Raw genomic sequence first — 26,495 nt, forward strand, 5'->3', positions numbered from 1 at the left:
TAGGAACTGTACTTCATTTTCATGCCCACAGTTTGGCGAAAATTACACTCACTTCAGTCATCAGTAATGAGAAATAGTTTCCCTGTTATAAATTTGGAGAAATATTGCTTTCAGTCCTATAAAATAATCAGACTGCTTGCAACTGTTTACAGCATGTATACACCTGTAATCAAAATGTTTGCTTATCAGTTGTTTTTGTTTATTTTTTAATTTGCTGTCTGTGATTCGGTACCAGGGCTCCTCATTACGAAAAGTTTACATTAACTAAGAAGAATTTTTCATGTCACTTTGTTGTTAATAGTTAGGTAGTGTAAAAGAATGGATCCATGTAATTTTTGTATAACTGGTTCTTTTATTTTCTTGTGATTGAATGTAGGGACTTAATGATGGAATGGGTGGAATGCATAAGCTCAAAACTACGGGAAATGCACATACTGTCTCCACGTGAAAATGTATACAGCAAAAACCCAGAGACAGGGCCTCGACTTCCATTAGCACCTACACGTGATCCCAACTCGCCACTTCCACCACCACCTGCAGGCCCTGCCACAGCTGTACCTGGTATTGAACAAGTTGCCAGTACCGGAGGAGGTAATGAGCGTTGTATGTATAATATGAACATGAAATAGTGAGTAATCCTTGAGTAACAAGTGATGTTAGTAATTACTTGTGTTATTGTAATGAAAAGAATCGAGAATTTAGTGTTGTTGTGATAAACAGTTGTGAAGCCAGAATTACTATTTCCTTTGATACAACATTTCGTAAAGAAATTGCGAGGATATTCCTGCGTGAGTCATATTGATTGTATGCCAGTGACACAGATGTGCTCGAGTAATGTGCATGTGTTTGAAATAATTTTATGATTTACATTTTAGTGATTTGAGTGGTAAGGTCCAGCTGTATCTCGATTATAGCTTTTATTTGGGATTCACATGGATGTTGTGTTGCCTGTCTTTCAGATATATTCACAGTCCGATAATGTGGGATAGATTGTGCAGGGAGAGAAACAATTTGCCCTGTGTTACATTGAAGGCCAGGATCGCCTGGGTGAAATATCAGTGAAACAGAAACTATTTGTCTGTCTGGTGCGGAGATGCAGGTAGCCATACGTAGGTTTTGAAGAAAGGAAGTGGGGAATCACATAGTGAGGTCTTTCATGTTATATGCTGGACCTCCTTAAAAGAATAGCAATATTATGTCCATTTCAGAAGTTAAAAAGTTTTGGAGGTATGTTAAAAGTTTGTAACCAATGCGAGAGATTCGCCGTTTTCCTTTGCTATCTGGTCTTACCAACTGAGGTTAACAAAATTATTGAGTTTAGAAAAAGTTGATACTTCCACATGTTGTGATCGTACATTACAGCTTGTTACAAAGTGGTTATATTTTTGTTACTGATCATAATTATTAAAGTGCTTTGAAATTAAGTAACCCATCACATTTTCCTTAAAGAGTTTGGAATGGAAACTGTGTATACTGGATATGTTAATTTTGGTGCAATGTGGGCCATACGTTGCTCTGTATAAAATATGGCAAAAAGATAAAAATTGTTGTTTTGTATACATCTTAGTCTAGGTTAACATTTCATTACTGTTTGTTTTAATTTTCCTTAGGATTCAGCTGTCACAGGATGTGACAAATCCACTGTCATGTTTGCCTGTTGGCTGCCTTCCATTTGTCTGAAATATAGAAGTTTTACTTACGTAATAATATCCAGTTAGTGTTACTCCTGATAATGTGTTAACATATTCACAGTCTAGTATTACTTATATGTGCCTGTTGGTGATGTAATCTGTGTTCATGGCATATAAAATTTTCTCAGATTAATTATAAATAATTTGCCAAATGCCTTGCCATTGTGGTAACACCAGTTCCCATCAGATCACCGAAGTTAAGTGCTGTTGGGCTTGGCTAGCACTTGGATGGATGGCCATCCAGGTCTGCTGAATGTCGTTGGCAAGCGTGGTGCATTTAGTCCTTGTGAGGCCAATTGAGGAGCTATTTTACTGAGAATTGGTGGCTCCGGTCACAAAACCAGAGGACAGCCGGGAGAGTGGTATGCTGACCATATGCCCCTCCATATTCACATCTGGTGACACCTATTGGCTGAGGATAACATGGAGTTTGGTTGGTACCATTGGGCCATCCGAGATCCATTTGGACAGAGTCTAGTTTAGTTTTAATTATAAATAATTTAAGGATTAAAGGTAACAACTCGTTGAATAGCTGAGGCTCTGTGTTGTCTGTTGGCACATGTACAAGACTGAGAATGTCACTAGCTTTTGGGCAGATCCTTATTTAGAGGTATAGGAGCACACATACACACAAAAACACCTGTATGGTGCATTTTGCTTGTTGACCACATTCTGTCACCACTATCACCACCACATTCAAATCCCACGTGCCGGCTCTCTCTCCCTCCCAGGTGGCGGCTGCCCTCACTGAACCCTCACTCCCAATCCCCACTTCCTTTCTCACCTCACCAACTCCACCTTGCATAACCTCTCTCCCCAGTCAACTGCAGTGCTTTCGTATTACACTCAGCCAGTACAATTCAGCCATACAGATTGTAAGAGTCCCGTTAATCCAAACTAATTGGGACCGGACCTTGTTCGGATTACCGATTTGTTCGGATTAGCCAGAATTATGGTTACGAGTTTCTAAAATGACGTATACCAAGTGGATAAATAGGTACACCATGGTAACAAATGGGAACAATGGCTCACTCTCACTCCCTGCCCTTGTAGTTGTGTATTGTTGAGACCCTTGTAGTATCTGAGGTCAGTGCACTGCAAGTTGGCTCGCAAAGCACTTGGTTTTGTTAGTTATCAATCACTGGCAGGCGTAAGACTTGCATTGTATTTGTTCAGGTCTAGTGGTGTACGTATTTTTGTCAAACAGAAATGTACAACGTTAACTCTCAAAGAAAAACTGAATGCTTTGAAGCAGATAGACAATTGGTGAGAATGTATATAAACTGGCAACAGAACTGGGTGTTGGTAAAGCAACCATTTGTGATTGGAAGAAGAACTCTGAGTGAAGCTTGGATCAATCCTGTGCAATGCCTTCAGGAAAAACACTCGAAATTCGGCAGACTTTGAAACAGGCCCAGTACAATAAAGTGGATGAAGCTCTTTTTCCTTTGGTTTAAGCAGGAAAGAGAAAGGGGAAATCCTTTGAGTGGAGCACTGGTTCAGGAGAAGGCTGTTTACCGGAAAAAGTTAATGAATGGTGATAAGTATGAGTTGGTTGGACAGATTCGAAAAACGCCATGGGATCCGTCAGCTAACAGTTACTGGAGAGAAGCTTTCTTCTGACCGTAATGCAGTGAAGGAATACTTGGGTGAGCGTGAAAAAAATGATAAGAGCGGTAAAGTATTTTCCCCAAAGAATTTATAATGCTGACGAGACTGGCCTTAATTTTAAGGCATTGCCAACAAAAAGCCTGGCATCAAAAGCAGAAAACCATGCCCCTGGTTTTAAAATGTGCAAAGACCGTGTGACTTTATTAGCATGCAGCAATGCTGCTGGTGATCACAAGCTGCCTTAAATGCAGATCGGCAAATCTGCTAGGCCCATAGCTTTTCAAAACTGCAACATGAAGCCCCTCCCTGTATATTATCACAACAAGAAAAAAGCATGGATGAATGGTAAGCTGTTCAAAGAATGGTTTCATGGCCAATTTGTTCCCTCTGTTCGGCGGTTTTCTAAGGGAAATCATTTGTCTCTCCATGCAATCCTTTTGCTTGATAATGCACCATCTCACCCCAGCACCGAGGAATTATGTGATGAAGAAATTGTGGCAAAGTTTTTGCCACTGAATATTACACCACCTCTACAGCCGATGGACCAGGACGTACTGCAAACATTAAAACTGATTTACAGAAAATAATTATTAAGAATGCTAATCCAAGATGATTGCAGTAGCCACCAGAAAGATCGCGGGAGGCGCACATCGGCACGGCGCGTCACGGATGGTAGTTGCTGCAAGTAGAGTCCTGTCCTCCAGAGGGCACACGAGAATTCGGACGCGACCTCTGCCGGCGTAACAACAACAACAACAACAACAACTCAGGCAGCACCGGCCGTGCCCAGTGAGTTAACATCGGCATGCCTAGGACACTGTCCCTGCCTACGCTAAGTGAAGTGCGACGTAAACGTGAACAGTGTTAGTACACAATTGGCGACGAGTAGGGTCGTTCTTTCACGTGTTGCGTCATTGTTCAGGTTTCGCAGCTTATCCATGGCATGGAGGATTTAATGCGGGTTTTGGTTGAGCAGCAGACGGAGCTCATGGCCACCATGAAACAAGTGCTTAAGGCGTTGCTCTCCACGCAATCTGCTCCAGCGCCGTTCCCTCCTCCCTTTCCCCCGTATGACGATACGGCGGAGGATTGGGACGCATATGAACATCGCCTTCGGCAGCATTTCCAGGCGTTTCATGTTGCCGATGCGGAGGTATGTCGTGCTCTCTTCTTGTCTTGGATATCTCCCTCGCTGTATCAAGTTTTGCGGCAGCTAGCGCCGTTGCAGGGACCCTCATCCTTGTCTTTTGACGCATTGTGTTCATTGCTGTCTTCATATTATCGCCGCTGCACGCATGTTGTGGCGGCTAGGGTCGAGTTCTATCAATGCAAGAAACAGCCCCAGCAGTCTTGTCGGGCGTGGGCCGCTACCCTGCACGGTCTTTGTCGCAAGTGTCATTTTGTCACGGAGCGGTCGTGAGAGTCGTATGCCGAGGTTATGGTACGCGACGTCATTGTTCGTTCGGCCCCTGATAGGGAGGTCCGGCAACGGGCCCTGCAGTTGGAAGACCCTTCCCTTGAGGAAGTCCTGCCCATTGCTCAATCGTATGAAGTCTCTCACGCAGCAGGTCAACAGCTGGAAGCGTGGTGCGACGTCGCGGCGGTTCAGGGCGGCGCGGCAGTTCAGGGCGGTGTGGCCGCGTCCACTGTGTCCGGGGTGGATGACGTGCGAGCGGTACAATCCGGCCGTTACGGCCACTCCTGCACGACGCGTAAACAGAAGTCCGGCCGCCGGCACCTGTTGCCATCCTGTGCGTTGTGCTATATACATCATGATCGGTCAGAGTGCCCACAGCATTGGGCCGTTTGTCGCAAATGTAATAAAAAAGGTCACATTGCTAAAGTTCGCCACTCAGCCTCAAAAGAATCGAAGGAAGCAGGTACAGAGGACATGGACGTTGACATTCAGGAAGTTTCATCGGGCCAGGCTCCCGACGCGCACGAGGCATATCCCCTTGGCTCTCCGCCCTCGGGTAAAGGAAGAGCTAGACCGGCTGACAGCCCTAGGGGTCGTTCTTCCCATTTCTTCTAGTGAGTGGGCTTCGCCCCTCGTTATTGTAAGGAAGCCCTCGGGAAAATTACGTCTTTGTGGCGATTTCAAGGCCACCATTAATTCCCAATTGGTGGTGGACACCTATCCTTTGCGTCATGCTGATGAATTGTTCTCCGCTATGGCGGGAGGCCAATATTTTTCAAAAATTGATCTTTCAGAGGCTTATCATCAGATACCACTTGATGAGGACTCCAAACGGCTGGCGGTTGTCAACACCCCGTTTGATCTTTACCAATACCAGCGGTTGGCCTTCGGAATATCCAGTGCCCCGGCGATATTCCAGCGTTATCTTGAGCACGTCACGTCGACAATCCCTCATTGTATTAATTACCTTGATGACATAATTGTCACAGGCCGCAGCACGAAGGAACACTTGCACAACCTTCGCACCCTCTTTCTTAAATTCAGGTCTGTGGGCTTGCGTTGCAACCTGCATAAGTCAAACTTCTTCCAACCGTCCATTGAGTATGTGGGCTCCACCATCTCGGCACGGCGTCCAGCCACTAGGAAGTTTGGTCCAAGGTATCGTCGACCTTCCTCGGCCCGCTTCGCTGAAAGAGTTACAAGCTTTTTTACGCAAGATAGCCTATTACCACTGGTTCATTCCCAGGGCTTCCACCATAGCCCGCCCCCTGTACTGCCTTCTGTGCAAGGGTGTTCCTTTTGATTGGTCGCCTGCATACGAGCGAGTGTTCACCTCGTTGAAGGGCCTCCTCACGTCAGCCCCTTGTTTGGCTACTTCTGACCCCCATAAGCCGTTGGTCCTGGCTACAGATGCTTCGCAGTATGGGGTGGGGGCGGTCCTGGCCCATCGCAATGCAGATGGTTCCGAGCAACCACTGGCGTTTGCGTCTAAAACGCTTAGTCCCGTGCAGGCCCATTACTCCCAGGTGGAAAAAGAGGCTTTGGCCATTGTCTACGCTGTTACCAAGTTTCACCCTTTCTTGTATGGCACGAAGGTTCAGTTAATCACTGACCATAAGCCGTTGATATCGTAATTTGGCCCCGCCTCTCAGATTCCGGATAGGGCGGCCCACAGACTACAGCGCTGGGCCTTGTTCCTCTCTAAGTACCATTATGACATTCATTTTCGCCCTACCGGACAGCATGCCAACCTGACACTCTTTCCCCTTTTCCGGTGGGCCCGGATCCTACGTTCGATTGAGAGGAGATTATGTGTTTTCATTTGGATGTGGCGTCCTGCCAAGCGGTTGATGGCTTCCTGATCACTAGTTCTCGAGTCACCAGGGAAACGGCAGCTGACTCGGTTCTCCGGCAAGTAGTTCGCGTCATTCAGCAGGGTGGTCATCCCGCCCTCCAGGCCGAGCCTCGGACCCTCTTCATAATTATTTTATTTTACGAGACTGCCTCTTGGTCTTGGAAGGAGTTCTCCTTCTGGCTACTGATGATACAGCTCCTCGCGTGGTTGTTCCTGCAAGTTTACGAAGGGAGGTCCTCACGTTATTACATGTGGGGCACTGGGGTGTTTCCCATACTAAAACCTTGGCTCGCAGACATGTGTACTGGCCCAGTATTGACAGAGAAATTGAGCACTTGGTGGCCGCCTGTTCCCAGTGTGCGAGCCAACAGGCATCTCTCAGGGCAGCGTTCTCTTCATGGCCGCCGGCAACCCAAGCATGGGAATGTGTTCACATCGATTTTGCGGGCCCGTTTCTCAATGGCTTTTGCCTCATTGTCATTGATGCTTATTCCCAATTCCCATATGTGGTTCGCTGCTCCTCAACCACTTCAGAAATTGCAATCCAGCACTAGCAAAAATCTTTTCTGTGGAAGGTCTGCCAATCACCCTGGTCTCGGACAATGGACCGCAGTTTATTTCGCAGACCTTCCAGGGTTTTTGTAGGCGCTTCGGTATTCGGCACGTTTGCTCTCCCCCCTTCCATCCACAATCGAATGGGGAAGCCGAGCTCATGGTGCGCACATTTAAGACGCAGATGAAAAAGTATGTGCACGAATTTCCTGCGTAGGAGGCGTAGACGTTTTTCCTGACGGCATACCGGACCACACCAATGGGAGAATGCAGCCCCGCAGAGCTCCTCCATGGGCGCCAACCTAGGACTCTGCTGCACCTCCTCCGGCCTGGTCCTCACCAGTCTTCGCAAAACGGAGTACCTGGCTTTCCACTGGGTATGTCGGTCTGGGCATGTGGGTTTGGTCGCAATCCACGTTGGATACCGGCGGTGATCCTGTGCCAAAGTGGCCGCCGGCTCTATACCTTGCAGGCGGGGGACCGGGTGGTACGTCGTCACCAAAATCAGCTATGTCCACGTTTGGGCACCCACCCTCCGACCTCTCGGGCACCGGCTTTCCCATTGCCGGCACCCGTGTTGGTTTCTCAGGGGACATTACCGCCTCTTCCCGCTGTGACTCAGCCGCACTGCGATGGTTCTCAGCCTTGGCAGCCTCCAGTAGCTCCAGCACCGGCATCGCCATCGTTCGAGATGCCCCAGCGAGAGCCAGCCCCCCTCACAGGCCCGGTTTCTCAGGAGGCTGGTTCACCTGTGGTTGTCCCTTCCCCATCGTTCCCGCCACTGGGTCTTGCCCCTCCCGAGGTGGAACAGGATCCGGAGTTCGACAGCTTGTCGCCCATTCTGTCCCGGGCTCTGGTGGTGGGACGACGGGGGCCTCTTCGTGTGGGTCATTTCCAGCCGTATTCGAAGGTTCCGGCTCGAGGGTTGGCAGATCCCCTCGACTCCGGCCATCCAATGGATGTGGAGGTCATCGCTCCTGCCCGCCGCTCCACCTTCCGACGCAGTGGATCACAGTGGCTTCACCCCCCGAAGGAGGAGTAGTGCTGTAGCCACCAGTAAGATCGCGGGAGGCGTACATCGGCACGGTGCGTCACGGACGGTAGTTGTCGCAAGTAGAGTCCCGTCCACCAGAGGGCACGCGAGAATTCGGACGCGACCTCTGCTGGCGTAACAACAACAACAACAACAACAACAACAACTCAGGCAGCACGGGCCGTTCCCAGTGAGTTAACATTGGGCATGCCTAGGACACCGTCCCGGTCTACGCTAAGTGAAGTGCGACGTAAACGTGAACAGTGTTACTACAATGATAGCATTCCTTTAGTGGACAAAATAAAAAAAAGACCAATGTGAAGGATGCTGTTTATTGGGCCACTGAGGCATGGCAGAATATTTCAGAAAATACTCTGGGAGAAATGTGGAGAAAACTGTGGACGTCTCTTGAATTTCAGGACAACCTAGTTGAAAATGAAGAGAAAGATCTACTACAGATGATACAGACAATCCCTGGATGTGAAGAAGCTAGCGAAGGAGACGTAGATGAGTGGATGGCAGTGGATGGCAACAGATGGGTCATGCGTGGAGAACCTCACTGACACTGATTTAGTTGCTGCTGTGACTCAAGACCAGGAAGAAGGGGACAGCTGTGACGGAAGTGACAATGAGCCTGAAAGTGACAAAGGAGAGCTGGTGCCACACAGTGATGCAGCAGAAGCCCTTGATCTTGTGCTACGTTATTTGGAGCAACAGCCCACTGCTACACCTACTAATTTGATGTTTATGAGCGATGGCACAACTATGCGTCATACAACAGACTGTCTTCATTACGCCAAAAGACAATGGCTGAGATTTTGTCATCTAAAAAGTAGGGATAAAATGTCCGCTGTATTTTAGTAAGTTTGATAGCTTTTCTTTCATTGTTATGCATTGTTTAAACCTAATATTTTCTTCCCAAGTTTTCTAATACTTGTTTACTGTACTATGTAAATTAAAATAGTGTGTGTGTACAGCAGTTTACTGCACAGTTATCCATACTTAGACTAACATTTTTCATGTTCGGATTAATAGAACATTTGGATTAGTGTGACTGCTGTATATGCAGTCTGTGGCTCCGTAGATGAATATGCTCAAAACCTAACAACGTTCTCAGTCTTTTTAAATAAAACCATCATTAATATGCATATTGGCAGCTCAGTGCCTCAGCTTTTCAGTTAATTGTTACCTTTGTTCCTTGAGTTATTTGTATTCCCTTAAGGTCCTTCCATTACTATATTCGTCACATATTAAGTAGAGAAAATTAATTTTATGCTTCATTACATGCCTGATTTGACTAAACACTTATACATTGTCTGTTATTGAGTCGTCAACCATTTAATTTCAATATCAGAATACATACCCAACTCTTATCACTGCCAGTGCTGTCTCCAGTATTACCGTATGCACTGCCAGTGGATACAGCAACAACAACACTGTGTTAATGCACTTCTTCGTTTACTATGTAAGTGCAACTACTGAGTGCACAACCATGTGATGTGCTGTGTGCCATCACCACTACCAACTGTTGGTCACAAATTTTCTTGCAATATTGTCTCCACAGCCCATCCCCATGCATTGCCAATTGTCAGTGATCGGTTGAGCTTTTATGTTATCTGCTTACCCTCAAGGAACACACAGTGCAAGCACTGTTGCTTTGCACCATATTACAAATTTTTAAATTGGAACAAAATGCTTGCTTTTATAACTGTGTAACAATTCTGTAAACTTAATTTACTAGAACATAATGTTATCTGTCTTGGTTTAATGTTATCTGTCTTGGTTTGAATACTAATTTTTCAAATGACATAATCTGATTAATATTACTTATTAGTTAATGTCAGTCACATGACACTACAGTGCTGCCGGAGGGACTGTTGGCTTCCCCTTGGTTAAGGCTCAGTCAAAGGGATAGTGTGCCTTCAGCCCAGGTAGAATGCAGTCAGTGATAGCAAGACAGGGATCTGCATTCCAGTAGTTAAATGACATTTGTTCAGTCAGTTTGTAACTTTGGATCTCGCTCTGCTCTATGATGGAAATTGCCTACTCCTCCTTGTTTAAAAACAAGTCACTTGTGGGTTGTTCATCACCATGTGAATTTTATCTCTCTACAAGAGCGTAAGACTAATGCATGAAAGTGAAGGTTTAGCACTTCTAAAGAAAGTAACAAAAGTTCTGATAGAAATGAAGTACACAGAAAAAATGAAGTGTATTCTAGAGGAAAATTGGCCTCTATAAAATCTTCTTACAAACACCACAACTCCTGTACAATTCAGAGTCTACTATGATGGCAGACGTGCGGTTATGCCCCTCTGTGTGATGCTTATGCCACTGGTACAATTGCCCATCAGGTACAAATTTGTAATGAATTTTATCGCAATTAGACTAATCCCAATTGCACTTTTACAAGGATAATGGTCTTTTGCCATGCAGGTCTTCCGTACCCAAGGCCAGGATCTTTTCCAAAGTAACAACACAGAATAGTAGTGACTATAAGCAACAGCTTGTAATTGACTGCTGCGTGACCACACATGAGAGTTAAAGCAGCAGGAAAAAGCACAGCAGCTGGCTGATGTCTGACAGCATCCCTATGGTTGCACACAATAAGCTTTTTCGAGTGAACTTCGTTCCTCTAGGCCTCTGTCAGTATCACAGTCCAAATCAAACTTTAATTTGGGGTTATAAAATCGCAAATCCTATTCACCAGTTACTTCATACACTCTGGCTCTGTTTGAGAAAAACGCAGTGCTTATTTCTTACATTTGAGAGAGCAACGCTGAAGCCCATCTGCCCCATTCACCTCCAGAACTCTCAGGTGCTTACCAGTGGTGTTTCTGTCACCCTTCCCTCTCGCAGTGTTGCTGTGACATAAGCCAATATCTTTATCATGAAAATAAACATGCTTGTGCTTAATTTGTTCTTAATAACTCCCTAGCACTTGAATTACAGAGCTATGTACACACATCAAAAAATTTTTGCATCACATCGGTTCTGCGAGTTCCGGAACCTGTACATAAAATTGGAATAGAGATTAACATAAACATCATTTCCCCCTTTTTTATTGCACATGAAAACCACACATTGCATGTTGTACCACCATACAACGAGACCTTCAGAGGTGGTGGTCCAGACTGCTGAATACACCAGTACCTCTAATACCCAGTAGCATGTCCTCTTGCTTTGATGCATGCCTGTATTCGTCGTGGCATACTATCCACAAGTTCATGAAGACACTGTTGATCCAGATTGTCCCAGTCCTCAATTGTGATTCGGCGTAGATCCCTCAGAGTGGTTGGTGGGTCACGTCATCCATAAACAGTCCTTTTCAGCCTATCCCAGGCATGTTCGATAGGGCTCATATCTGGAGAATATGCTGGCCTCTCTAGTCAAGCGATGTCACTATCCTGAAGGAAGTCATACACAAGATGTGCACAATGAGGGTGCGAATTGTCGTCCACGAAGACAAGTGCCTCGCCAATATGCTGCCGATATGGTTGCCCTATCGGTTGGAGGACGGCATTTACTTATCGTACGGCCGTTACAGCGCCTTCTATGACCACCAGCGGCATACGTCGGCTCCACATAATGCCACCCCAAAAGAGCAGGGATCCTACACCTTGCTGCACTCGCTGGACAGTGTGTCTAAGGCATTCAGCCTGACCGGGTTGCCTCCAAACACGTCTCCGACTATTATCTGGTTGAAGGCATATGCGACACTCATCGGTGAAGAGAACGTGATGCTAATCCGGAGCGGTCCATTTGGCATGTTGTTGGGCCCATCTGTACTGCGCTGCATGGTGTCGTGGTTGCAAAGATGGACGTTGGGAGTGAAGTTGCGCATCATGCAGCCTATTGTGCATAGTTTGAGTCGTTCATTCAACATAGTGGCATTGCTGTCAGGGTTCCTCTGAGCCAGTCATCCACTGCAGTAGTAGTCCTTGGGTGGCCTGAGCGAGGCATGTCATCGACAGTTCCTGTCTCTCTCTATCTCCTCCATGTCCGAACAACATCGCTGTGGTTCACTCCGAGATGGCTGGACACTTCCCTTGTTGAGAGCCCTTCCTGGCACAAAGTAAGACTGCAGATGTGATCGAACAGTGGTATTGACCGTCTAGGCGTGGTTGAACTACAGACAACATGAGCCATGTACCTCCTTCCTAGCGGAATGACTGGAACTGGTCGGCTGTCGGACCCCCTCCATCTAATAGGCGCTGCTCGTGCATGGTTGTTTACATCTTTGGGCGGGTTTAGTGACATCCCTGAATAGTCAGAGGGACTGTATCTGTGGTATAATATCCACAGTCAATGCCTATCTTCAGGATTTCTGGGAACCGGGGTGATTTAAAACTTTTTTTTTGATGTGTGTATAATTTTCACCATGACTGCTTCCTGCTTTACCTTAGTTACTTACTGACAGAACTATTTTGTCTTTGCCAGAGTGCTTTGGTTGGACCAGCCCTCCTTTCCAGATGTGGAAGGGTGTCCGCTTATGGATACTGCGTTTTGGTTTTTGTCTGCCTCTTCTATGGTTGTGATCCTCTGCCTCCTTGCTCATGCAAGTGAGTATCCCCTTGTGCCAGCCCACAACTCAGCTCTCTCCATAATTGTTTGACACTGCCAGCCTCATGAACTGCACTGGCTCACCATACACCTGATATTGAACTGAATTCTGATTCATGGATTTAATTAAAATCACTGTAACTTCGTTCTGTTGCTCATACAGCAATCCCATTTGCTTACCAAAAAGTGAATATTCTAATTTACACGTCACAGATTAAAAATATTACTAAGCTTGAGTGTGGGAATTCATGCTCATCACATTGCCATGCCTCAAGTTGACTTACTTTTTAGGTATTAATGGTACTGGCGATCTTTTTTAAATAAAATTCAAGACCATAATCTTATTAAAAGCAACTGAGAAGATTGGGATACATCTTACATTTGCTGCAGCCGTGATCTTTCGGTTTCGAACATGTGGTATATTGTATATATATCTGTTGAAGTGACACTTTGTGTTGTGACACATTGGCAATGGCAGACAGATTGCTCTAACACTAAGAGCTCTGGCTAGAACTCGGTTACAAGGTGTGAAGGGTCAACTGGCGAGTAACTGACACTTCCTTTTTAAAAAGGAGGAGGAAAATATCACTCTTCTGATTGGTTTGCTGTGGTACCCCAACAGATTTTTTTCCTTGTGCCAATATATTCATTTCAGAATAGCACTTGCACCCTGTGTCCTTAATTATTTGTTGGATGTACCCCAATATCTGTCATCCCGTACAGTTTTTACCGTCTACAGCTCTTTCTGGTACCATGGAAGTTATACAATGATGTCTCAAAAAATGTCCTGTCATCCTGTCGCTTCATATTTTCAGTTCTTTCCTTATGTTTTTTCCTTCACCTATTCTGTGGGGAACCTCCCCACTCCTTATTTTATCAGTCTACCTAATTTTCACCAGCTTCCTAGAGCACCACATCTCAAATGCTTTGATTCTCAGATTATAGTTGCCTGTAAACATGTAATTTCAGTACTGATTTACATGCTCCACAGCCAATAGTACAGGCAATTCCATTTCTACCCCAACTATTGACAGTTATGTTATAACAACAACAAATACTCACTCGCTTTTTGTGGGCAATTTCTGGCAGATAAACACGCGATATATGATGTTTTAGGTTGTAACATCAACCCCCACTCCCTCTTCTGTATCTGTAAAATTAGCATAGTTTCTATAGTCATGCTTTGGCCTTTTCTTTTTTAAACATTTGTTAAGTTAGTACAAATGTTTAATGCTATTAAAAGGTAACTTATTTTTAATGCGTCCATGAAACAGTCAACTCTTTTATGAAAGTTGAGAGAGTAATCTTATTCAAAGCAACTGACTAGACAGGGAACACCTTATATTTGGCTACAACCATGATCTTTTAGTATTGCACACATGTCTTACTGTTTGCAGAACTAGATCACAATTTATTATTCACCATATAGAAGTCACTCATTTTGACAAGAGCAAAACCTGCAATGAAAACAGAAAACTGTCTATGAGAAACAGATCCATGACCTCACTGCACAGGATAATAGACATGCAATGCTGTATCCAAATAGTATATGTCATTATCATTTACAAGTGCTAATTGAAAGATGAAGTGCCCACCACTGAATTTAATGAAAGTAAAACTTAACTAATATTTGATCTGGTAAGTGACGGAACTGGAACATTTGAAAGATAAAATAAAAATAACATGAAAAGTTAGTACCAAAAATAATATAAATCTCTGTATATAAAAGACAGTGTCCTGACTGACTGACTCATAATCGCCCAGCCCAAACCAGTAAGGGTAGAAACTTGAGATTTGGAGAAGGTATAGATCTTACACTGTAGACATCATTTAGGAAGGGATTTTTTTGGAATTCTGACCCTAAGGGGGTGAAATGGAGATGAAGGTGTGTAATTTTGAAGCCAGATCTATGAAAGTTGGTATTTAGTTTCTCGGTCAGAAATAAAGAAATACATGTTTGAACATTTTTGGAAATTTAACATTATGCTGGTGAAATAGTGAGTAAAAGTTTTTTTAAAATGTATCATTATTACAGTAAAGAACAGCTAAAGTATTTTTAAAGCTGCTCTGTGGACATTGGTATTTGACTTCATTTACAAATAAAAAAAAAAAGAGTCAGTGCTTTTGGAAATTGAACCCCCAAGGGGGTGAAATAGGGGATGAGATTTTTTATGAAAATATTCTGTTATGAATATATTATTAAAGCTAAATATATGAAAATTTAAATTTGACTTTTCAGTTAGAAATAAAAAATACATGTTTCACTGTTTTTGGAAATTCAACCTCTATGGGGGCTGAAAGGGGGGGGGGGGGGGGATGAAAATATTTATGGAAATATTTTATTGTACAAGCATTTTTGAAGCTAGATCTATGAAAATTTGTATTTGGCTTCTCTGTTAGGAATAAAACATAATATCCCTGTTATTGGAAATTCAATCCGTAAGGGGGTGAAATAGGGGATGAAATGTTTTATGAAAATATTTCATTGCGAAAGCATTTTTAAAGCTAAGCCTTTGAAAATTGGTGTTCGACTTCTCAGACAGAGGCAAAAAATAGGTATTCCATTGTTTTTATAAATTCAACCCCTAAGGGGGTGAAATGGGGTCAGACTGATTCACTGACTTATAATCACCAGCCCACACCACTAAGGATAGAAACTTTAAATCTGAAGAGGGTGTGAGTCTTATATTGCATGCATTGTTTAAGAGGGGATTTTCTGAAAGTCCACTCCTAAGGGAATGGAAGTTGTTTGAAAGTGTGTCACTATTAAGGGAATTTTGAAGCTAGAACTACAAAAACTGGTATTTGGTTTCTCAGCCAGGAAATAAGAAATATGTGCTTCAGCATTTTTGGAAATTCAACCACTAAGGGGGAAAATAGTGTAAGGTTATGTCTGTGACAATTGGTAATTGATATCTTGGCTAGAAATAAGAAAATACATGTTTCTGGAAATTCGACCCCTAAGGTAGTGCAATAGGGGATGAAAATTTAAAACAAAAAAATCTGTTACATTAAAAAATTTTAAAACTAAATTTATGGAAGTTGCTATGGAAGTATCTCCACAAGAACACAAAAGCCATGATCAACAAAGTCTTTGGATTCCTGCTACCACAACTGCTTTTTGTTCAGAAGTGCCTTTAGAAAAGACCAAGCTTATATGGCCTTAATTAATGTGAAAAGCTTAGAAGGTGTTGCAATTTATGAACAACACAAAAAATTTGACTAAAAACGAAACAAAAACAAAAAATCTCAGCAGGCCATACAGTCTTACGTGATCAAAGCAGTGAACACTAAGCCAGTTACAAAATATTGAGAAAATCTACAGTTTAAAAAGAAACACAGATAAACTGAAAATTGAGAAGAGAAGTAGAAATAATACAGCCAATTTGATATTATCATGCATACTGATAAATTACATAATTTACATGAGAACAGTGTATTAATAGATTTTGTTGCCGACTCTTGCAAAATCACACAGAGTTGTATGATGTTGTTGTTGTTGTTGTTGTTTTTGTTGTTGTTGGTGGTCTTCAGTCCAAAGACTGGTTTTATGCAGCTCCCCATGCTACTCTATCTTGTGCAAGCATCTTAATCCCCGAATAAGTACTGCAAGCTGTGTCCTTCTGAATCTGCTTAGTGTATTCATCTCTTTGTCTCCCTCTACAATTTTTACCCTCGACGCTGCCTTTGAAAACTAAACTGTTGTGGTGCAGTGGTTAGCACACTGGACTCGCATTCGGGAGGACGACAGTTCAGTCACACGTCCGGCCATCCTGAATTAGGTTTTCCGTTATTTCCCTAAATTGCTCGAGGCAAATGCCAGGATGGTTCCTTTGAAAGGGCACGGCCGACTTCCCCGTCCTTCCCTAACCCGATGAGACCGATGACCTCGCTATTTGATCTCTTCCCCCAAAACAACGTAACCCAACCAAACTGTTGATTCCTTGATGTCTCAGAACATGTCCTACCAACCGATCCCTTTTTCTAGTCAGGTTGTGTCATAAATTTCTTTTCTTCCCAATTCTGCTCAGTACCTCCCCAATTAGTTATGTGATCTACCTATCTAATCTTCAGCCTTCTTCTGTAGCACCACATTTCAAAAGCTTCTATTCTGTTCTTGTCTAAACTGTTTACCGTCCATGTTTTACTTGCATACATGGCTACACTCCATACAGACTTTCAGAAAATACTTCATAACACTTAAATCTGTATTCAATGTTGTCAAATTTCTCTTCTTCAGAAACATGTTTCTTGCCATTGCCAGTCTACATTTTATATCCTCTTTAGTTCAATGTTTGTCAGTTCTTTTGCTGCCCAAATAGCAAAACTCATCTAGTACTTTTAAGTGTCTTCTTTATCTTCCTTTCAAGACAAGTGTCTATTCCGTTCAACTGCTCTTTAAGTCCTTCTCTGTTTATGACAGAATTACGATGTCGTATGACAGAATTACAATGTCATATGACAGAATTACAATGTCATAACAAACCTTAAAGTGTTTATTTCTTCTCTCTGGGCTTTAATTGCTGCTCTAAATTTTTCTTTGGTTTCCTTTACGGCTTCATCAGTGTACAGATTGAATAAAATTGGGAATAGGCTACAACTCTGTCTCACTCCCTTCTCAACCACTGCTTCCCTTTCATGCCCTTCGACCATTATAGCTACTGTCTGGTTTCTGTAAAACTTGTAAATAGCCTTTCGCGCCCTGTATTTTACCCCTACTACCTTCAGATTTCCAAAGAGAATATTTCAGTCAACATTGTCAAAAGCTTTCTCCTTCCAAGATAAGTTTTAGGGTCAGTATTGCCTCACATGTTCTTACATTTCTCCAGAATCCATACTGTTCTTCCCCAAGGTTAGCTTCTACCAGTTTTTTCATTCTCCTTCAAAGAATCTGTATTAGTATTTCACAACTGTGACTTATTAAACTAATAGTTCAGTTATATTCGCACTTTACTGCACCTGCTCTCTGTGGAATTGCAATTATCATCTTGTTCTTGAAATCTGAGGGTGTTTCACCTTTCACACACATCTTGCACGCCAGATGGAAATATTTCGTCGTGGCTGGCTCTCCCAAGATTGTCAGTAGTTCAGATGGAATGTCATCTACTCCTGGGCTATCTTTTGACTTAGGTCTTTCATTGTTCTTGAAAATTCTTCTAGGAGATCATGTCTTCCTTAATCTTCCATCTATGTTCTCTTCCATTTCTATTACAGTGCCATCAAATACATCTCCCTTGTGTAGACTCTCCATATACTCCTTTCAGCTTTCCCTTCTTTGCTTAGGACTGATTTTCCATATGAGCTCTTAATATCATAGAACTGCCTCTCTTTTCTCTGCAGCCCTCTTTAATTTTCCTGTAAGCGATATCTATCTTTCTCCTAGTGATGTATGCATTTGAGCACTTACATTTGTCCTCTAGCCATCCCTGCTTAGCCATTTTGCACTTCCTGCCAATCTCATTTTTTAGACGTTTATATACCCTTTTGCCTGCTTGATGTACTGCATTTTTATACTTTCATCTTTCATCGGTCAGATTCAAACCGTCTGTGTATCCGAGGATTTCTACTGGGCCTTGTCTTTTTACTTATTTGATCATCTGCTGCATTCACTATTTCATTTCGAAAACTACTCATTTGCCCTCTACTGTATTCCTTTCCCCTTCTTGTTGTCAACCGTCACCTAATGCTCCCTTTGAAACTCTCAACAATCTCTGGTTCTTTCAACTTATCCATGGTTCCATCTTCTTAATTTCCAACCTTTTTACAATTTCTCCTGTTTTAATCTGTAGTTTGTAACCAATACATTGTTGTCAGAGTTCACATCTACACCTGGAAATGTCTTACAATTTAAAATCTTCTTCTGAAATCCCTGCCTTTGTTATATAATCAGTGTGAATCCTCCTGGTGTCACCAGGTCTCTTCCACATGGACAACCTTATTTCATGACTCTTGGATTATGCTGTGTGCAAACTTACACAAGGTGGCTTCCTCTTTAATTCCTTTCCCCCAGTCCATATTCACCTGATACTTTTCCTTCTCTTCCTTTTCCTACTATTGAATTGCAGTCCCTCATCACTACTAAATTTTTGTGTCCCTTAACTATGGGAATAATTACTTTTATCTCATGATACATTTCTTCAATCTCTTCTTCATATGCGAAGGTATTTGGCATATAAACTTGTACTGCTGTGGTGAGGTAGGCTTCTTTTCTGTCTAGGCTATAACAATGTGTTTACTATGCTATTCACAGTAGCTAGCCCGCATTCCTATTTTCTTTTTCATAATGAAACCAACTCCTGAATTACCCCTATTTGTTAGTTATAAATACAAATTTATAACTCTGTATTCACCTGGCCAGTAGTCGTGTTACTTCTGCCACTGAACTTCACTAATTATCACTATATCTAATTTAACGTATTCATTTCCATCTTTAAATTTTCTAACCTACTTGCTCAATTAAGGACTCTAACAGTCCACATTCTGATGTGTAAAACACTTGTTTTGTTTATACTTATGACAACATCTTCCTGTGTAGTCCCTGCCCAGAGATCTGAATAGGGGACACTTTTACTTCTGGAATATTTTATGCAAGAGGATGCCATCATCATCTAACCATACAATAACTCTGCATGCCCCCAGGAGAAGTACGGTCGTAGTTTCCCCTTGTTTTCAACCGTTCACAGCACCAGCACAGCAAGGACATTTTGGTTGATGTTAACAATGCAAGATCAGTCATTCATCCAGACTGTTGCCCATGCAACTATTGAAAAGGCAGCTGTCACTCCTCAGGAATGTTTGTCTGGCCTCTCAAAAGATACCCCTCCATTGCGTTTGCACCTACAGTACAGCTATCTGTATCACTGAGGCACGCAAGCCTCTGCACCGGCAGCAAGATCCATGGTTGATCAGGGGAGGAATAAAGTTGTATATGATGTTAAAGTTGTGATCTGCTCATCACTTGCTGGTGCGTAATGTTTGCCACAGGTGTTGTATTTTTGATTGCATACACACACACACACACACACACACACACACACGCACACAGGGTCAGATCATTATAAAAGGGAGCCCAGCATTCCTTTGCTGGGTATGGGCTTGGCGTACCCGGGTTTCTGTAACTGGGTTCTGGCGTACACTGCCAGTCCTCTGTAACCTTAAGCTCGGGTCACGCTCTAGCAACCACGTTGTGATATGGCAGTGGAATGTCATGTCACACAGAATGGGAATCTTGCCTTAACTAGCCAGATCCCATGAAGCCTAAATCACCTTCTTGTACTCGCAGTGTTTCAGGTAGTCCGTTGGGTAGTATTCATACACAAATTCCAAAGAGACCTCATGCGGCTAATGTGACTGCAATGTCTGTGGATGTAACAGAGAACAGTAATAGTACCAAACCACATTATGCAGTAGATAATGCATTTATTGTTGTTAAACATATAGCAGGTTCCCTTGAAAAATGTCGTGCACTGCTACGCTGAGGGCAACCTAAGTGAACAAATTGTAAATACCAAACTAATTGGTGAATATGCTATCTCCAGTGAGTGTCACACTGGGCTAAGTTGTAAAGAAGCTGTGATGTGTTGGGATGTTATGGATAGAGATACCACAGAACTCCATCAGGAATGGGAAAGTGAATGTGTCACTGAAGTACAGAATTTCATGAAAAGAGTTGATGGTGAGCTACAGAAATCAGATTTCAGTGAAGTTGCCTGAGTCTATTGCAGCAGGCTTTCTCCATCTGAAAGTTAGACCCTATGTACCTAATCCAATGTACTGCTTTATGTTTCAATTCTTTGATCACACTGCCATGGGCTGTAACAGTCAGGCTACATGTGGAAGGTACAGCTCCGCTGCCTGCAAAGCAGGTATTCAATGTGCTGCCCCATCCATGTATGCCAATTGCTACCAAGCACATCCAGTTTGAAGGAGGGAATCCTTATCTTTGCAGAAGATAAGGAAGTACAGGGGATTTAAGTCATCCATCGCATCTCCTATTCTGACGCAAAGAAGGTGTATAAGATCACACAGCCAGGCTCTTTCATGAAGTTGTTTGCTTCGGCATTGAAGCAGCCTGTACAGAAGACTAGTGTTGATAACCAGACTTGGACAGCTGAGCAGAACACATCAAACTACATTTTCACATACAGCTGCAAGCCCGCACCGTTAGTCCAACAACCAAGCCTTCATGTGTCTAAAGTAGTGGTTGCCAAAACTGATGTCAGAAAGGAGAATGGCCCCCATAGCAGACAGTAGAAGAAATCCAGTAAAATATTTCTGTTAAAATGACCTTGCCATCATCCCCAAAATCCTAGTTTATAAGAAAAACCAACAGGCCAAAATGATCAGGTCCAAAACCATCAGGCAGTGCGACCTTGGTCCTGTCTGATGGACCAGATTTTGACCATTTTATAGATATTATGGACTTTGATGTCTGCTTGAAGAAACTGATAAGTCCCTCAAGTAACTACCTCTCTCCCCTGCTCCAGTCTCTCTCTCCACCACAATGGAACAACTGGAGAAAGACAGAAGAAAACCACATTATTAAGATGGATTCCCTAATTCAGTGAAATTTAAATGGGTTCGTGACACGTGAAAGCACTACATCTATTAGCTCTGGGTAGACTAATGTGTCTCTATCTTCAGGAGCCACATTTTAAATTCTCTTATGCTCCTGAGCTACATGGGTACATTTTCCATAAAAAGGACGACCTTAATGGAGAGAAAGCTGAAGGAGTAGTGGCAGTGTTCGTAAACAGTGCATATTACTCCTCACATCTCTCCCTCACAACTGGTCTACAAACAATCGCTGTATCAGGGCATGTGTATCACTTGTTGACAATATATTCAGTCTACTTACCCCTCCGTGAGATGATAGATGAAGAGGCTCTCTGTGACTCTTTACTCAGCTCGCACCCCCATCTCTCCGTCCTCTGTGGTGATTGTAATGCACACAATGTGCTTCAGGGCTCTGCAACCACTTGCTCCAACAGTAGAGCAATTGAGACTGCTTTCAGTCTCTCAGTATGTTATCTGGCCCTTGCAAATGCCACTCAGTGTGGGAAGTGGTAAATGACTTGTATTCAGGTGATCACTTCCTCATCTGGATTCACCTGCCTGACAGAATGTTGCCTGATAGAAAGCCGTTGTGATGGGTGTTCAGTGGGGCAGCCTGGGTACTTTACAGCCAGTTTATAATGTTTCGATCCCAGACAGGATCTGGGAATGTGTGGATCATATTACCCAAGTTATCCACCACATTGCTGAAGAAGCATCCATTCTGAATTCTTCAAGATAGTTGAAAGGTATGCTGTCCATCTCATCCCGTCCGGTAAGTCTCATCTGATCTTGGGTTCTGGGTGACTTTTCCGAACTCTACTCCTTTTCCTAAAGCTCTCCAGTTTCTCTTCCTTCACCCCTCTTCCTTCCCCCCTCTTCCTTCCCCTTCAATCCTTCTGCTGGAAGAAGCAGGCACTGGCTCCGAAAGCTTGCATAAGTAAAACCATTTTTGTATATGTGTGATCTCCTTCTGCCACTTGGTGATTAGATTTTTCATCTATCCAATTAAATTAAATTATAAGAATTGTTCCTGTCTGAATATTACATTTCAGTCGTGTTTTTCAACATTTAAGATGGGTGTCGTAGTTTTAAAGTTGTGTACACTGATTAATCCAAACAAAAAGGATTCCCATGGTTGTTCCTTAGTGTTCCCTGACGTCAGGATTCACCTCACCCATGAATATACTGTATTTATCGCAGAGCTCCATGCGATTCTGAAGGCACTTTACCAGATCAGGCATCCTCAGAGTCAACAGTTTCTCGTCTGCTCCAATTCCATTAGTACTCAACAGTTGTTGCATCACATGTACGCAGCAGAGAAAGTGGTCCAGTTACTGCAGTGGTAGGGGAAGTAGGTGTTATCCTCTTTGGTATCAGGGCCTATGTGAATTTGGGAAAATGAAGAAGCAGGGTTACTAAGGAGGCCTACAAGGGAATGTGATAATACACAATGTGCTGTGCCCCTGCAGAATGTCATTTCCCAGGTGAGTTGGAGATGCATGCAATTGTAGGAGTGGCTGGCAGTGATAGAGAACAAACTGCAGTTGGTGAAGCCAACTGTCTGGCTGAGACATTCGTCATACTGGTTGCTATAGTGGAATGAATGGGCCCTGACCTGCCTCCAAATTGGGCAATATTTCCTAATGCACGGCTCTCATCTCCTGTGAGAGGACCCCCCAGACTATAATATCTGTGGCTTGAAAATCACTTGTGTGGCATACTCTTAAGATATCTGCCCTCTGTTTTAGCTAATGATGAGACAAGTGTGATCAAGCCATTAAAGTTGTGTGAGATGTGTGGACTCTGGTGGTAGTTTTTAGGTTGAAGATTTTAGTACATTGCAGAGTGGCTTGCTCACCTCTTTTATTTAGCAATCAGCGAGCCACAGCTATCTGCTGTATTATTTTAATCTTTACACTTCCCTTTTTACTGCAAGTTTTAGATTTTTAGATCGTACAATGTTGTTTTGAGTGTGTGTGTGGGGTGGGGGGGGGGGGGGTGCCCCAGGGTATTCTTTATGGTTTCTGTGCAGTTCACATTTTACTAATGTTGTGATCTTGATCCACATCTATCCCATTGAATTTTAGTCTAGAAGCTACAGACTGTGCTGTCGTGTATCCAAACTGACTTAACATTATCACACATTGTCACATGCTTATGTGCAAAAGTCTGTATGTGTGTGAAGAAAAGAGAAGAGGTCAGGGTACGGAAAATCAAAAAAGGAACTACAGATTAAAGCACATACGAAAAGCATGTCCTTTTGAAAGTTTTTAATGAACGTAGCCATTCCTGTATACATAGTCATTCATGTTTTAGTAACATCTTTGGGGCATCGGTCACATTTGGATTCATAAGGAAATATAAATTCTCAATGGATTATTCATGAATTAATGAGGAGAGGCCATTGACTGGTTGCTCCACAGGTGGTTGATGAAACCGTTGTTGCTATGGCAGACAGCACTGCACGCAATTCCCTATTATCAGGCAGTGCACTTGCTGTATCATGACAGTTGAACATCCTGTGGTCTACTGGATGGAAGGTGCTTGGAACCATTCTCAAATGGTATCGTACAAGATCCATATCACACGGCAGCTTCCACTACAGGACACACAAAGATGTATTGACTTCGCCCTCCACTTTCTCACAAGGATTGAAGTTCACGAGGGCTGGCCCTGGACCATCCTATGGACAGACGAAGTTCATTTTTCTCTGACAGGTGAAGTGAACACACAGAATTGCCGAGTGTGGGGATCTTCACCTTCAGTCACTGTGCATGAAGTTCCTCTGCATGGTGAACATGTCACCGTATGGTGTGGCTTCACGGCAATGTTCATCATTGGCTTATTCTTTTTTGTACAGGTTGGCACTAAAAAACCAAAGAAGTGAAGTTGACTGGCCAGCATTACTGCAATATGCTTCACCAGCATGTCGTACCCGCCCTGTAGAAGAGAAACGCATTGAACTTATCAGTTTTCACTCAGGATGGGGTCCCACCGCACATCACTCGTGTCACCTGCTTCTCCGAAACACATTTGGAAACGATCGAGTTATCAGCCAACCATTTCCATATGCTTGGCTGGCACAATCACCTGACCTCACTCCCTGTGATTTTTGGTTAGAGTCTACCTGAAGGAGAGGGTTCACCCGGGGAACATTCACACATGTGCCGATCTGAAGTGCGTCGTACCAAGAGAGGTAGCCAGCATACCTATAGACATGCTTCGTTCTGCTGTGCAGAATGCAATTCTGCGCTTTCAGACTTCTGGATACTGATGGGCGCAGCAGTAATGGTACAGGTAGATAATGGTATGATGTACCGAGAAGTACATTAAAAGTGTTTCAATTGAATTAATTCTGTGTTATTTCTCTTCCCCATGTCCTTGACATTAATGCTACCAAGTTTGGTACTTGTATGGTAATTAGTTTCCATGTTATAGCATGTTAAATAGGGAAAATTTGATTATAACCACCCGGTATATATTACTGCTTGTAATTTTGTAAAGCACAGTGAAGTTACCTGAGCTTACAGTTAAATTAGTCACAGAACCATATATTTTTCATTAAAAACTGTGTAATTAAGATAATTAATTTTAGAAAATATACTTTTGTAAGTTTTTTTTTTTCCTCCCCAGTTACCAAAAGGAGGAGAATATAGCCATGTCATGTCTTTTTCTTTCCCCCAGAAAGTTCAAGTACAGAGCAGTCGCATGATTTTCCAAATAGTTCTGCTTCATCTTCGGAAGACAGAACTTCTTCTGTGCAGCAACTGAATTATGATGATGTTACTGTGCAACAGAGGGCATGCACCACATCGCTATACATCACTCAGTCAGAGCCACCAGTTTACTCAAGGTTTGTTTCATTTCCTGAAAAAAATATGTTGTTTGTTGAAACCTGAGCTCTACTATTTCATATAAAACTTTAATTTGGAATGTCAGCTAACTATTCAGACATTATTCAGACACTGACTATGGAAATATACTTTCATTGATAGATAGTACTTGAAAGAGAGAAACACATGTAAGCCATGGTGTTTTTAGATAAGGGATAGTTATTTTAGATGTCATAATTTAGAACTTTTGTGTTATTAGGTAATTACATATAACACAGATTAGCCTGAGTAATGACTTCACTTACAGTGAATGAAGGCACATTCTCAGAATTATTTTGTGACCGCTGCTCAATGAAATTGTTCTTCCTGTTATACTTATCTAATAACTTCAGAGCTATACAGTGAACAGAGTGGTCTCTTGGCTGCGTCATACAGCACCATCTGCCCCTTATATCTGTTTTAGACACGGTACTATTCATAATTGACAAAGCTACAGTAATTGCACCAGCAGTCATCTTTGTTCTATAAAATGTAGCAAATTTGGGTGTGAGACAACTGCAGCTTTTTAATCACTATTCACTTTATTTAAGCATATTGCAAAAGCTCGCCAAGTAAGTCATAGGCCATTGTTTGAACCAAACAAATCTTTCTTGATTATGGTGAATATAGTGATCTAAGGAAAATACCTTCTATGCTCAAAGCATAGATAACTTCAAAATTTCTGCACAAGTTTCTGTATAGGCAAGCTGCCTTTTTGCTTCTCCCTTCCTTTCCCTCCCTTCTTCCAAAAAGAATTCCAGTTTTTCCATAGTGGCCAACACTTTTTTACGTGTGTGCCCGCTGCTCATGAATTTCTTCAAATGACTCGAAATGTTACACAATAAATAAAAACAGTTGAATAGTTGAACTAAAGTTGCTCCACAGCACTGTTGCTATTCAAGGTTATTAATAAATGGTGAATCAAACACACTGTTAGCATGAAATGGGAAGGTTTCATGAATTGGAGCGGCACATTGTTCAGTATGTGAGAAAGAGATACAGGGAAGGTGGGTTGTGGATGCTGATCTGGCACCCAATAGTGTCTCAGATGTAGTCTGTCAGTTAAAGATCAGACTAATTTGGTAGCCAAGATATCAGTGTGAGTTCATTATCATGAATCTCAAACTATTGTAGAACAGTTTTGGCCTTGTGACATAGACAATCATCGTGCTGGAAGATTATGTTGTTGGGGAAGACATCAAGCATGGAAGCACGGAGTCCTGATAACGTAAAAATGTTCATGTAACCTGTAGTTATTGTGGCACCTGTGATTACTATCACAGATCCTATGAAAGCCCAGGAGGATGTCCACCTTACCATAGCATTCAACCCCCTCTCTCCCTCACTG

The 26,495-nt window shown here is 42.8% G+C and overlaps 1 protein-coding gene across 1 annotated transcript in view; it reads left to right on the forward strand.

Moving 5' to 3' along the window:
- The window catches only part of LOC126480693 (uncharacterized), a 128,394-nt gene that overhangs the window by 31,260 nt on the left and 70,639 nt on the right, over nucleotides 1-26,495 (forward strand). The window contains exons 6-7 of the mRNA XM_050103931.1: nucleotides 377-591; nucleotides 24,960-25,128. Of these exons, the coding sequence (XP_049959888.1) occupies nucleotides 377-591; nucleotides 24,960-25,128 (384 nt within the window). The remainder of the gene's footprint in view (nucleotides 1-376; nucleotides 592-24,959; nucleotides 25,129-26,495) is intronic.

The sequence above is a fragment of the Schistocerca serialis genome, chromosome 5 (genome assembly GCF_023864345.2).
Source record: "Schistocerca serialis cubense isolate TAMUIC-IGC-003099 chromosome 5, iqSchSeri2.2, whole genome shotgun sequence".
Lineage (NCBI taxonomy): Eukaryota > Metazoa > Arthropoda > Insecta > Orthoptera > Acrididae > Schistocerca > Schistocerca serialis.